This window comes from Ochotona princeps, chromosome 15 (assembly GCF_030435755.1).
Source record: "Ochotona princeps isolate mOchPri1 chromosome 15, mOchPri1.hap1, whole genome shotgun sequence".
In the NCBI taxonomy this organism is placed as follows: Eukaryota; Metazoa; Chordata; class Mammalia; order Lagomorpha; family Ochotonidae; genus Ochotona; species Ochotona princeps.
Window position 1 is genome coordinate 2,526,238 of NC_080846.1, and position 12,332 is coordinate 2,538,569.

A 12,332-nucleotide genomic window follows, 5' to 3' on the forward strand; every position below is an offset into this window, starting at 1 on the left:
CGGGTCAGAAGAGCGTGGTCCACTGAGGTGTGAAGGCGTGACGAGCAGGAGGAGGACGCTGAGGTCCGCTCGGGGAGGAGCGAAAGGGCGGGGGCGGGGCCTGTCAGGGCGGGGCGGGGCCACCGGGTCTGGAGGCGGAGCCCGACAGGGGGCGTGGCCTCCCTTTGAGCGGATCTGGGCGGTCCTAGGTGGAGGCAGGGGCGGGGCCTCTCAGAGCGGCCGGGGGGCGGGGCGGGGCCTCTCCTCAGAGCGGCCGGGTCCGGGGCGGGGCCTCTCTCAGGGCGGGTCCGGGGCGGGGCCTCTCCACAGCGCGGCCGGGGCGGAGCCTCGCCTCGGGGCGGGTCCGGGGCGGGGCCTCTCCACAAGGCGGCCGGGGCGGAGCCTCGCCTCGGGGCGGGTCCGGGGCGGGGCCTCTCCACAGCGCGGCCGGGGCGGAGCCTCGCCTCGGGGCGGGGCCGGGGCGGGGCTTCCGGAGCGGTGCGGGTGAGCTCACCTCGGCTCGGCGGGCGGCGGCGACGGCGGCGGCGACGCGCTCAAGGGCGGATTGTGGCTTCCCTGGTGCTCGCGGCGGGCGGCGGCGGCGGCGCGGCGGCGGCGGGGCAAGCCGAGGGCCCCCGCGGGCGCGGCGCGGGCGATGAGCCGGAGCCCGGCATGGCCTCCGCGCGGCCGCCGGGCCGGGCCTGTGCGTCGGCGCCCGCGGGGCTCCGGGCCGGGCCGCCCGCCCTGGGCGCGAGCGCCGCCGTCTCCCCGGAGCCCGCGGGCGGCGGCGAGGCGGAGGAGCGCTCGCTGCAGCACATGCTGCGGGCCATAGCGGAGGAGCGCGGCCGCCTGAGCCTGCGCCGGGAGGTCTGCGGCCTCGGTGAGTGGGGGTCCCCCCGTGCGCGCCCCTGGGGCTCCTGGGGCTCGTGCGTGACCCTGCCTCTGCGCGCCCGGCTCGCGTGGGCCCCGCGTCCGCCTGGCCGGGTGCCGGGCTCGTCGTCCCCCTGGTCTGCCTGGACGTCCCTAAGGGGCAGCTTGCGGGAGCCTGGGGTGCGGCTTGGGGACCTCTCCGCCCCCGCGCTCAGCCGCCGCCCCCGACCAGCAAGACGAGCCTTTGTCTGGGCGCCCGCCTGGCCCTGCCTCCCGGGGACCTGTTGGGCCTCCCTCAGCCCCCTGGCCCACCCGCTGCCGCCTGTCGGGGGGTCATTTCGCCCCAAGTCGTGGGTGGGGTGCGGGAGGGGTCCCGGGCCGGCTGGGGCGCAGGCCTGAGCGGGGGAGGGGCCTTCTGTAGGCGCGGGCTGGCCGTTCTCTCCACGGGAAGACCCCTCCCTCCTGTGTGCCAGGGGTGACTTCATACCACATTGTCACCGCCCCCGCCCCACCTCCAGCCCAGGCTGGGGACGTTGCATGGGCGTCCCCCCCCCGCCCCACGGTGGTGATGCTGGGTGGGCTGTGCCAGCCGTCCACTTTCTGCCAATGTTCCCCTTCTTGACCACTGGGGAAACTGAGTCCAGGAGAGCAGCTGGGACATGGCCTCCCCCTGGGCGGTCCAGGCCACACCCTGGAGGCTGTGGTGAGGGGCAGACACGAAGCTGAATCCTCCTTTTTTGTAACCCAAGATCCTTCTTCAGACGGAGCAGGTACAGGCTGGCCAGCCACCTGCCTGGGGATGAAGTTTTCCTGGTGGGTGTGGTGGGGGCTGGGTGGAGCGTGCCAACGGGATGGACAGGAACGTGGGTTTCTGTGGCATATTTGAACAGAATGTGTTTCATTCCACAAACATCCATTTGAGACCTACTGTGTGTGTGCCAGCCCAGTGGGCTCACCCGACTCGTGGCACAGAATGTTTGAACCGGCAGGGGTCTGGGGGACCATCTGCTGTGGGCTCTTAGGCCCTGTTAGCACAGCAGCCCCTTCTGTCCTGGCATCGTTGTCTGTCAGTCCTGCCCTAAGGAGCTGGAAGGACCATGCCCTAGGACCAGCAGGGGCAGCTGGTGTGTCCTGGTGTGTGCACCTGCCTGTCCCATCACTGGCCTGGCCAGGTGTGGTGGTCTCTCCCGCTCCCTGAGGGGGAGTTGCTAAGGCTTACCAGCACACAGCCCCAATGACCCCTGATGGATCTGACCCCAGAGCCTGCCCTTCCCACAACTCCCCCCAGCTCCAGGAGCCTAGGACTCAGGATTCTGCCCCAGGGTGGGGTCTCCTCCCCTGGCCGCTGGCTGCCTCCCACGTGCTCAGCCCCTCCCCCATCCTCTCTGAATCCCTCACTCTTTGTGTGCCTGTACACCCTGATGCCGCCCCAGCTCACATCTGCCTTCAGGTGTCTGCTCCAGAGCGGCCTTCCCAGGGCCCTGGCAGGATCAGCGTGCCTGTGGGATGTGCCTGTGGGATGAGCGGTGTGGCTAGCTCCCCGCAAGCAGGTGAACCCCCAAGGGCACTGTCTTCCCAGCGGCTGGCATGGGGGCATACACAGCGAAGGTGTGCCTTGGGCACATGGCCAGGGAAGGGCGTGGCTATCCTGGCTGGCCTCCTAGCTCCTTAGAGGGGCTTGCCGTGCCTGTTTCTCTGGCTTCTCAGATGAGAAGTTTGACATCTGGACAATGAGCTTAGCTAGGTACCTAGTGCCCCAAATACTGTTAGGCCCAAGTGCCCAGAAGGTGGAAACCCAGTCCTTGGCTAGCTGCTAAATCACTGAACCCTCTCGCACCCACAGTGGGATGACCTGTTAGGTTCATGTAGGAATTTAAATCCTGGGTTGTTGTTGCTGTTTGATTGGCACTTAGGTTATGCAGAGCTGTGCCAGGTCCTAAGGTTGTTTGGATGTTACTGGGGAAGTCCCCGCTGGAGGTCTGTTTGTGGATGGCACAAAGCTACTGCCTTCCCTGGCAGGAGTCCCCACTTGCTTTCAGGGCGGAAGCTCCCACAGCCCAGACCTGACTGGAGTCTCATGTTCAGCCCTCACTGTGTGAGGGGTATGCTGTGTGTGGGGTGTGCTGGGTATAGGGTGTGCGGAGTATGCTGTGTGCAGGGTGTGCTGTGGGTGGGATTGCTGTGTGTGCAGTGTGGGGTATGTTGTGTGCAAGGTATAGGGTGTGCTGTGTGTGGGGTGTATGGAGTGTGCTGTGTGCTGGGTGTGCAGTGCGGAGTATGTTGCGTGCAGTGTGGGGTATGTTGTGTGCAGGGTATGGGGTGTGTTGTGTGTGGGGTGTATGGAGTGTGCGGTGTATGCTGGGTGTGCAGTGTGCGGGGTGTGGTGTGTGCAGTGTACGGTGTATGCTGGGTGTGCGGTGTGTGCTAGGTGTGCTGGGGGTGCTGTGTGTGGTGTGTGCAGTGTGCGGTGTATGCTGGGGGTGCTGTGTGTGCTGTGCGGGGTACAGGATACGCTGGGTTCAGGGCTGCTGCCTGTGTTGGAGGGCCTGCTGGGGGTGCCTGGTGGTGGCAGAGGGAAGCCAGGGACTCTGTCACTGGTGGCTGCAGACCAGAGCAGGGACTCTGTCACAGGTGGCTGCAGACCAGAGCAGAAGCTACGGCTGCCCCTGCTATTGCTTCTGCTGATAGTCGGACCAGGCTGGGCTGGCAGGTGGTGCATGTGGAGGTGTCCTGTCCAGATGTGTGAAGTGGACATCTAGGCCGCAGGTGGCCTGCCACTTTCTCCTGGGACCCAGACATTGGCCCAAGCATGCCATGTGGGCGGACCCCCTCTCAGTAGGGGCCACGCTGCCACTAGTGGGTGACCTGTGTCTGAGAAGTGCTGGGAGGGCTGAGGCTCCTCCCTCGGGCCTTGATTGGCTGGGCACTTTGGGGCTTTGGAAGCTGTCCTGTGTCCAGTCTTCCCTCCTACCCTGTACTCATCCCACAGGCAGCTATCACACGCTTCCTTCTGTCGGGAGGCACCTGCAGCTTTGGAGGGGACAGACCTGGAAGGTGAGGGGATATCTCTCCCCTATGCAGAGTGAGGTCTGCCCCAGGGAGGGGCCCCAGGGCTGAGGCTGGGGGGGCCCACCCAGAGAGAAGCAGGGCTTCACTGGCTTGAATGGTGTCTCCCAGGCTGTCAGCTCCATTCTCAATCGGAGCATTTGGGGCTTTCTGGACCTGAGAGAGCCCCGTGACTGTGGCCCGTGTGTGCGAGCCCTGCCATGGGCTGGCTACTCTGCACCTGTGTGTGCACTTGTAATGTTTCCTATAGAGAACCTCTCTCACGGCCCTATTTTACACACTTGGAAGTTAAGCTTCAGGCAGGAAGGTGACTCACCCAAGGCCGTGTGGCTGGGAGGTGGCCAAGCTGGAGTTCCAGCTGAGGCCTATCCAGTGCAAATGACCATCTCGAAGCAAGGAGGGGCATGGGATGGTATAGAGCGGCAGGAGGAGGCTGTGTGCCAGTAACCCTGCACAGGCTGGGCATTCCGGGCCCCCGGGGCCACCTGTGAATTGGAACGAGCCCTGCGTACCTTCGGTTGGTCCCCTGTGGTTTTCCTGGGCACTGTGTGACCACAGGTAGATGTGGTAGCAGACCTGGGAGAGCAAGGCCATGGAGGCCAGCCTTCAGGCCATGTTGTCCTCACTCGTGGAAGCAGTGGACTCTGGGAGTTGGGCATGCAGAGGGCGGGCAGGAAGTATGCGAGACAGCAGGTGCAGGCTTGGCTCAGGTCAGCACAGTCCATGCGCTCCTGCTGCTGCTGTGAAGAACACGTCTGGCCCAGCACCTAGGCTCAGAGTCTGGGTTGTGTTGGCGCCCCACCTGCAGCTGGCTTTGCAGTCACTGGGCCCTCAGGCAGTTGGAGCTGTTTGTTGCAGGGAGGAAGTGTGGCTTTTGGGAACGGGCTAGTGGGGCCTCTTTCGGTTCCTGGGCCTATTTTAAGGGTTCCGGCCTCCCTTGTCCCTGGGCTGGGACAGCCCCAGAGGCAGGGGGTCCCTGGGGTCAGTCAGCTAGATTGGCACCTCCTGTCCGGCCTGGGTGATAGCACCCCAGGGAGTTGGGTGAACTCCCCGCCCACCTCACAGGCTGGCCAGGGTTGTGGGGAATCAGCTGTGCTGCCATCACAGGCAAACCCCGACGGGCACCTGTTAAAAATCCCGTGTCCATTCCTAAACAAACGTCATGTGTGTGTTACAGTGACCGGAAAACAGCAGAGGGAGAAGTGACTCAGGTTCCCAGTCACCCACTGAGGTCTTTCTTGCATACTATTTGATATTCGCTGCAGAAAAACAAAATGAAGATTTACTTCTATTTGAAAGACACATTTATAGAGAGAGAGCTTCTATTGGCTAGTTCACTCCCCAAATGGCCACACTGGCCAGAGCTGGGCTGGGCTGAAGCCAGGAGCCTGGCGCTGCATCCGCGTCTCCCACATGAGTGCAGGCCCCCAGGCACTTGGGCCAGCCTCTGGCTGCTCCCACAGGAAGTGGATCAGCCAGGAGTCCACTCAGCACTCATGGGATGCCACGTCCCCGGTGGTGGCTTGACCCATTGTCCGCCAGGACGTTTCTTCCTCGTGCCTTTCTGTGGGTCACGGCCCAAGTGTTACTTAAATGATTACATGAAAGAGCAATGGATTTGCCCATTTGCACACTTAATCTCCTTTCCTTGGAAACTTAGCTGGGATGCGATTCTTCCTAGGTTATTTCTGCAGGGTGCCAAGTTCAAGGTCATTTCTTGGTGACTCCTATCTGACCCTTCGAGGCAGGGCTGAGCACACAGGAGGCCAACAGCCGGGTGTTTCCAGCAGTCCATGGGGAGCGGAAAGGGGAGTTTCAGGTGTGGTGACTTCCCAGCACTGGGTTGCAGGCACAGCTCGGCAAGGCTCCTGCTGCAGAGCCGTCAGTGGTGCCCCTTACCTGTGGCCTCTCACCTGCTGGCTCACTCCCTGGCATTTCCGGCTTGCCCTGCCTCCTGAAGCCAAGGTCCCCTGTTGCCCAGGCAGGGACAGTGAGTTCTGGGAGCTGGACAGAAGAGCCAGGACAGTGAGGCTGGGGTGTTGAGTGGAGTGTCTGGCTGGCCGTCTGGGGGACCTGGACAGGAGAGCGGGGCCGGGGTGTTGAGGCGAGTGTCCAGCTGGCTGTTCGTGGGGCCTGGCCAGGACAGCGGGCCTGGGGTGTTGAGGGGGGTGTCTGGCTGGCCGTCTGGGGGGCCTGGCCAGGACAGTGGGATCAGGAGGTTGAGGGGGATGTTCGGCTGGCTGTCCTGGGGCCTGAACATTGGATCTGGGATCTGGGTTGCCCTGGTCCGTCATGTGGACCCCATCCTGCCAGCAGAGGAAGACTGTTGTTACCAGTTCATTTTGGGAGGGACTTGCCCTTTCCAAAAAGGACACATTGGACCAGTGACGCCTCCAGCCTACCTGAGTTTTTACAGGAACATATGTAATTTTTGCTTCCCTTAAATGATCAATGCCACCTTGGGCAGGGTGTCACAGGCAAAAAGCCCCATACCCCCAGTGACTTGTCACGGCGCAGGAATCCGGCCTTGCCCCGTCTGTCTGGCGGCCTCCCGTTGACCCTCGATGGGTTGACCACTTCTTCCTCTGGTGTGATCCTGCCATTAACCCCACGGCTCCCCCAGGGCCCAGTTGATGCTGCCTGGGTCCCTTGTCCCAGCTCAGAATGACCCCTGAGGAGTTGCTGTGGGGCATGCTGGGTGATGGAGGGGAGGATTGCAGGTGCACACTTGGGCCCAGGTACCTCCACACTGAGCCCCTCTCGGTCTAAAGGCCCAAGGCTGCTTCTGCCCCCATCACTGCCAGGGCTGTCCACTGTCAGGAGCTGGGGGCCTAGGCTTGTGGGGTCCCCTTGCCCCGGTGCACTCCGGAGCCCTCACTGCAGCAAGCCCCAGGGAGCCGAGTGAGCCCCAGGCAGCGTGTCATGCTGCTGCAGGGCAGGGATGAGGTCATCCCTGCGACAGGAAGGCTGCGCGTCCAGCAACCTCTCCCCAAGGCCCAGGTTTCTCCCAAGGACGCCTGGCATCTGTGCGACTAGCCACCCCCTCTTTCTGGGTGTCCAGCTTGGTGGCCCTCGTCCCTGAATGCCTGGGTAGGGGACCTGGGACTCAAGGAGTTTGAACCCACAGCAGAGTGGGGTTAGGAGCTCATTCTCCTGAGCTGTGGGCTGTCTCCGACACTCACGCACGCGCACCCACTAAGGAGAGCATTTGGGATCTTTATGTCCTCAAGTATGTGAGCAAGAATGTAGTCCCCTGGTTCCCACAGGAAGAAGTGCAGATAAAGGAGGGCGTGAAAGAGGATTTGGGCGGAAGGATGGGCCTTTCTGGAGAGGAAGTTTACTGCAGAAGCTATGGGCTTGAGCAAGGAGATGACGACCGGGCTGAAGGGGCTGCCTCCAGGATCTGGCCCCTAGAGGGAGGACAGCTGAAGGGCTGACTTGGGCCCCTGGTGTCTGCGAGCAGCTTGGGAAGTGCCCTGGATTCCCTGTCTCTGTGGAGTGTCCCTGGCCCTGACAAACACTGCAGTGAGCAGAGTGTGCCCAGACAAGGGCTGCAGTCAGCTGGGCACCGAGAACCTGCAGTGAGCAGAGTGTGCCCAGACAAAGGCTGCAATCAGCCGGGCACCGAGAACCTGCAGTGAGCAGAGTGTGCCCAGACAAGGGCTCCCGGCTGTGTCGACCTGCCCAGCACGTGCTTGGCTCACAGCCTGGAGCCCGCCCCGGTGAGCTGTGAGCAGGGCAGTGGAGGAAGGGGGCCTGTAGCCTGAGGTCCTCCAGCTGACTCTTGGTGTCTGCACTGATGCAGTGAGCCGGTGGAGAGAGTGGTGTTGGCCGGTGGCCCCTGGCTCAGGCAGCTGGGCAGTGAGAGGCATGCTACAGCTGGCGTGGCAGCTCGCGGTTGCCTGGGCCGGGCAGCCCCTTGCAGGGGTGACTCAGGAGGCATGACAGCTTGCCTGTGGGAGCCCATGTTCTGTGTGAGGAGTTGGCGTCTGGGGCTACAGGTCTGGCGGGGCAGTCATTGCCATGATCCTGTTGGCAGGCCGTGGCCTGGAAGGGGCAGGTCCTGGGTTTTTGCTATTCTTGCTGTGATTCGGGGAGTGTTCCTTACGGGAACGGTGGCCTGGGGGCTGCTCTGGTGGAAATTGCAAGGCACATGGAGGGTCATGGTCAGGATTTATCCCTCCCCAAACCCCGGGCCCTCTCGGAGCAGGCTGCCCAGCCCCCCTCACATCCTTAACTGTGCACTGGGGTTGTTAGGGAGGTCACAGGATGGCCTGAGGGATTTCACAACGTTGCAGGACTCAGAAGGGATCCTGTGAGTGCTCCTTTGAGGAGGAAGGCAGGGGCTGGGGACCCCTGCGGGCAGGCAGTTAAGGATGAGTGGTGCTGAGAACCTGGCTGCAACAGATGTGGTCTGTGGGCCAGCCGTGGCACACAGACTGGTAAGTGGAGATCAGGGAAGTATTGTGGGAGCTCACTGGCTGGGTGCACGCTGCAGGGCCCCAGTTGGGGCAGGGGAGCCCTGGTGTGGTCACGGCGGGAAGGTGCCCTGCTGGTGGCAGTGTCCAGGGCTGCACGGCCGACTTTGGGGGCTGTCCTGAGAGCCTGGCCACCCCGGGCTCCCCTCAGGCCAGAGCGGAGGATGCGATGGCTCACGTGGGACCCGGCTGACTGGTTCTTCCAAACGCACACCGGGGCAGCCCTGCCTCGGCCTTGTCCTGGCCTGGCCTCCTCGTGACCTCTTTGTCTTTTGTGCCTGAGAGGCTCTAGTGAAGAAAGGCCCTTTGAGGGCCAAAGAGGCCCATTCATCCTGTGCTGGCGGCCTGAGAGTGCAGAGGCCAAAGGCCACCTTGGACTCTTCCCCAGGGGCCGTCTGAGCCCTTCACCCTGGTAGGTGGCTGCCCAGCGGAGTCCCTGCCTCGTGACCCCTGGCCCAGACAGCGCAGGGACAGGCTGTGCTGGGCACCTGGCATGGATGGGTGGATGTAGAGGGAGCCACCATCTCAGTCCCTTCCCGCCAGCCCCTGCCCTGGGGGAGGCCTCTGGGTCCCCTTCCCTCCCCAGTCCTCCCTGTGGACACCTCAACCGTCCCCTGGCCTTCTTAACTCAGTGTCTACTCCTCCAGTGCCCAGCTGGCCCTGCCTGCTGACTTACTAACAGATCCTGCTCCTCTCCCCCCACAGCTCTACTCCAGGCCCAGGACACTGAGCTCCGAGCCTGCTGGGTGCTCCTGGCTGGCTCTGCAGGCCAAGGCCGCCAGGGTCCCAGGTTCAAATTCCAGCCCCACCAGCTGTGTGACCCGGGCAGCCACCTGGCTGCAGGGCCCCCATTCACAACAGCAGCACCTGCCCCCATGAGCCTGTTGGGGCAGAGTGCCTTGGCTGGCACACTGCTGCTGCTCGTGGGATGGAGATGCTGCCATGCCAGCTCTGAGAGCGTCTGGCTGTGTGTCCTTTGGGCCTTCCTGGTCACTTTCAGACATTTCTTCCCTCTTAAGTGTTTACATGAGCTCTGCACAAACTGTACAACTGCCTCCCCCCACCCCCAGGCCAGGCACTTTCTCAAGTAAGTGCATTGTTGTCAGGATGAGCGCTCTGGCGAATTCTGGAATAGAGGATTGTAGTCTGGGGACAGAATTCAGTGAATGTGAGAGGACTCATAATGGAAGGCGTCTTTCCGCTGGTTTCCGTCTGCAAGGCCGTGAGCCCGAGTGGCCCAGCTCCACTGGCGGTGTGACCCGGAAGAGCAGGGCTGGCTGGGAAGTGGAGGATAGGGGTGCACATGGGGTGTGGTGTGCTGAGGGTGAAGGCATCACAGGGCTCAAGAGGGAGGGTGCAGTCCACTAAGGCACCCCTACCACCACGGCCCCACCGCCAGACACCATGCACACAGCCATGGGGGGGCAGTTTAGGGGCAGTACTTACGGCCCCAGCAGGCAGTGCCACTGTGATCCCCTGGCAAGCCTAGGACCAGGTGCCGGGCTCTGGGATTTGGCAGGTCACAGACCAGCGCTGCTGGGCCTGGAGGCACACTAGCAGCCCCTCCACCTTCCCACCCCCTTCCCACTGTGCTCACCAGCCAGCCTCCCAGCCCGTCGTCCAGGCATGCCACGTGTGTGACACATGGTTATGTCACTTCAGGGTCGCAGACCTCCGATGCCGTATGTACTGGCATAGTCATTACCTGATGCCCGCGAGGCACAGTGGCCCGTGCTGCACTTCCTTTGCTCTCGCCGGGACAGATTCAGCGGCCTGCTTCCCTTGTGACAGCTCTATAGTTAGTGTTCAGGAAAATGGTGTCTTCAAAAAACATTTTATTTTATTTTAATATTGTTTACATAGCTGAGAAGGATCCACACCCGCATGGGCCTCTGATTAGGTGAGCAGGGTCAGGTGAAGAGAAAGGAGGGTGGCAGCTGCTGCTTGCTACCTCAGCACGAGGATGGGGGACAGTTGTTTGATGACGCCTTAGAGACCCCGATATGGGGAGAGTGTTCTGGAGGTGTTACTGGAGTGGTTTTGATAGTTCTGCCACATCTTCAGCTTTGTAGCTCCAGGGTTGAGTAAATCTTTCCCAGGTCCGTTGGCTGCCCAGGTCCGCGTTACTGCGTCCGCAGGCCCAGGAGCTGCAGAGCTTGGCACGGAGCTGGTCCAACCTGCTTTCTGTCCTCTGATTAGGCACTTGACGTCCTCTGCTGACCTGGATGAGCTGGCTGTCATGTCTCCCATGTCATAAGGGCATGCTGTTCACTGCACAGGCATCGGCAACCGAGCAGGCCCAGTCTCAACACATGCTCTCCAAGGTCGGATCACATATACTAAGATTTTCTAGTGGTCTAGTTGGGGAATCCCCCAAGAAACCTCACCTGGGGTAACCTCAGACTTGACTCCTGTGTGCAGCAGCCAGTGCAGGGTCAGGCTCTGCCTCACCCGCATCAGATAATGACCGTGCCAGTGGATACAGCCACCTGGTCAGCTTTCCCACCCCCCAGCCCCATTGCTCACACGAGCTGGTAGGAGCTGCGACCCAGCCCACCACACACACAAGCTGATGCTGCAGCCTAGTCAGGGTGACCCCCAAAAATCTCCACCAGGCCCACCCGCAGCCCCTGTTTTTGCATATGCTGGCATGTGCTTGGCATGTGCTCAGGCTTGGCCAAGCCCAGCCTTCTTCCAGCCTCGGCTCCTGTGAGTGTCAGCTGGGTTCCTGTCAGGGGAGTTCTGTGGTCCGGCCTGGCTCAGCCTCTCACCACGCCCAGCTCTCATGCAAACCAGTGGGTGCTGCAGTCCCTCAAAGGTGAGCCCACAAGTCCCCTACAGAATCTGTCCCCAGATCCGCTTCTCTCATGTTCTGGTGGGTGCTGTGGCCCGGTCTTATGTGGCCCACTCCCTGCCTTGACCCTCACGGGTAGGTACTACAGTCTGGCCCAGCCAGGCATGGCCCCAGCCCCAGCTTCTGCTTATACCAGCAGGTGGCGGGTGATACTACTTAGCCCTGCCCAGGTCTCCCGTGTGGGTGGACGCCTTGGCCTGACCCAGACATGCCCTCCCGTTTCCCCCGTCTAAAGTACTCATCAGCTCCGTTGCCCACCTGCAAGTGCAATGGCCTGGTCCGTGAAAGTCCCCAGGAGTCACTCCTCCCCGTCAAACATGGCGTCAGCGGCAGCCACTCCAATGTGTGCCCGGACAATCTGTAGCTCCACCACCTGGAGGGGCCAGGGTGGCGCGTCCCAGCCTGGCATTTCCCATCTTCCCCACATGTCTTTAAAAAAAAAAAAAGCAGGATGGGCAACTATGCTGGAACACTGGTCTAGCTAACACAGATTTTAGCATGACCCAGGCCCAGAATGCCTGCCAGCTGTTGGCTGGTTTTCTCCCAGCAGCGTAATCCTGGCCTAGGTGTAAGGCAACCTAGGCTACAGTTGGGGTAGATATTTTATTTGCACTTTTATTTCAAAGTCCTGGAGACAGCATTGCTTATTGTCCAAAGCCAGTGAAGGTCCCCTGTGTGGGTGACAGGGTCCAGACCCCAAGCTGTGGTCTCCGAGGGTGTGGCTGGGAAGCAGTAGAGCCGGGGACCCCAACCTGGGATGCAGGCGGGCCAGGCAACATCTCAACACCCACACCAAAGGCCTGCTTTTCAGTGTGCTTTCTGACCTGTTTAGTTAAAACCCTGTCATTGAGATGATTCCAGGATGTTGTAAAAATTGCTACAAGAAGTAACATTCACACGTGTGGCACTGTGGAGGGCGAAGATTCATTCCTGGAATTGCTGAGTGGGAGGTAACGACAGCCGGTGTGCGCGACGAGCTTCCTTGTCCAGCGTGTGTCGGGGACTCGGTCCATTTACGTCCGTGCTCAACGCCATCGCTTTCTGCACAGCCTCTGCCGTTGCAGGGCTGTCAGGTGCTTCTGTGT

General features: G+C 61.7%; 1 protein-coding gene across 1 annotated transcript in view; it reads left to right on the forward strand.

The window, feature by feature from the left end:
* Positions 1-490: 490 nt before the first annotated feature.
* KIAA0930 (KIAA0930 ortholog) overlaps positions 491-12,332 on the forward strand; it is a 30,350-nt gene continuing 18,508 nt past the window's right edge. Inside the window, exon 1 of the mRNA XM_058673495.1 lies at positions 491-859. Within this exon, the coding sequence (XP_058529478.1) occupies positions 652-859 (208 nt within the window). The 5' untranslated portion in view covers positions 491-651. The remainder of the gene's footprint in view (positions 860-12,332) is intronic.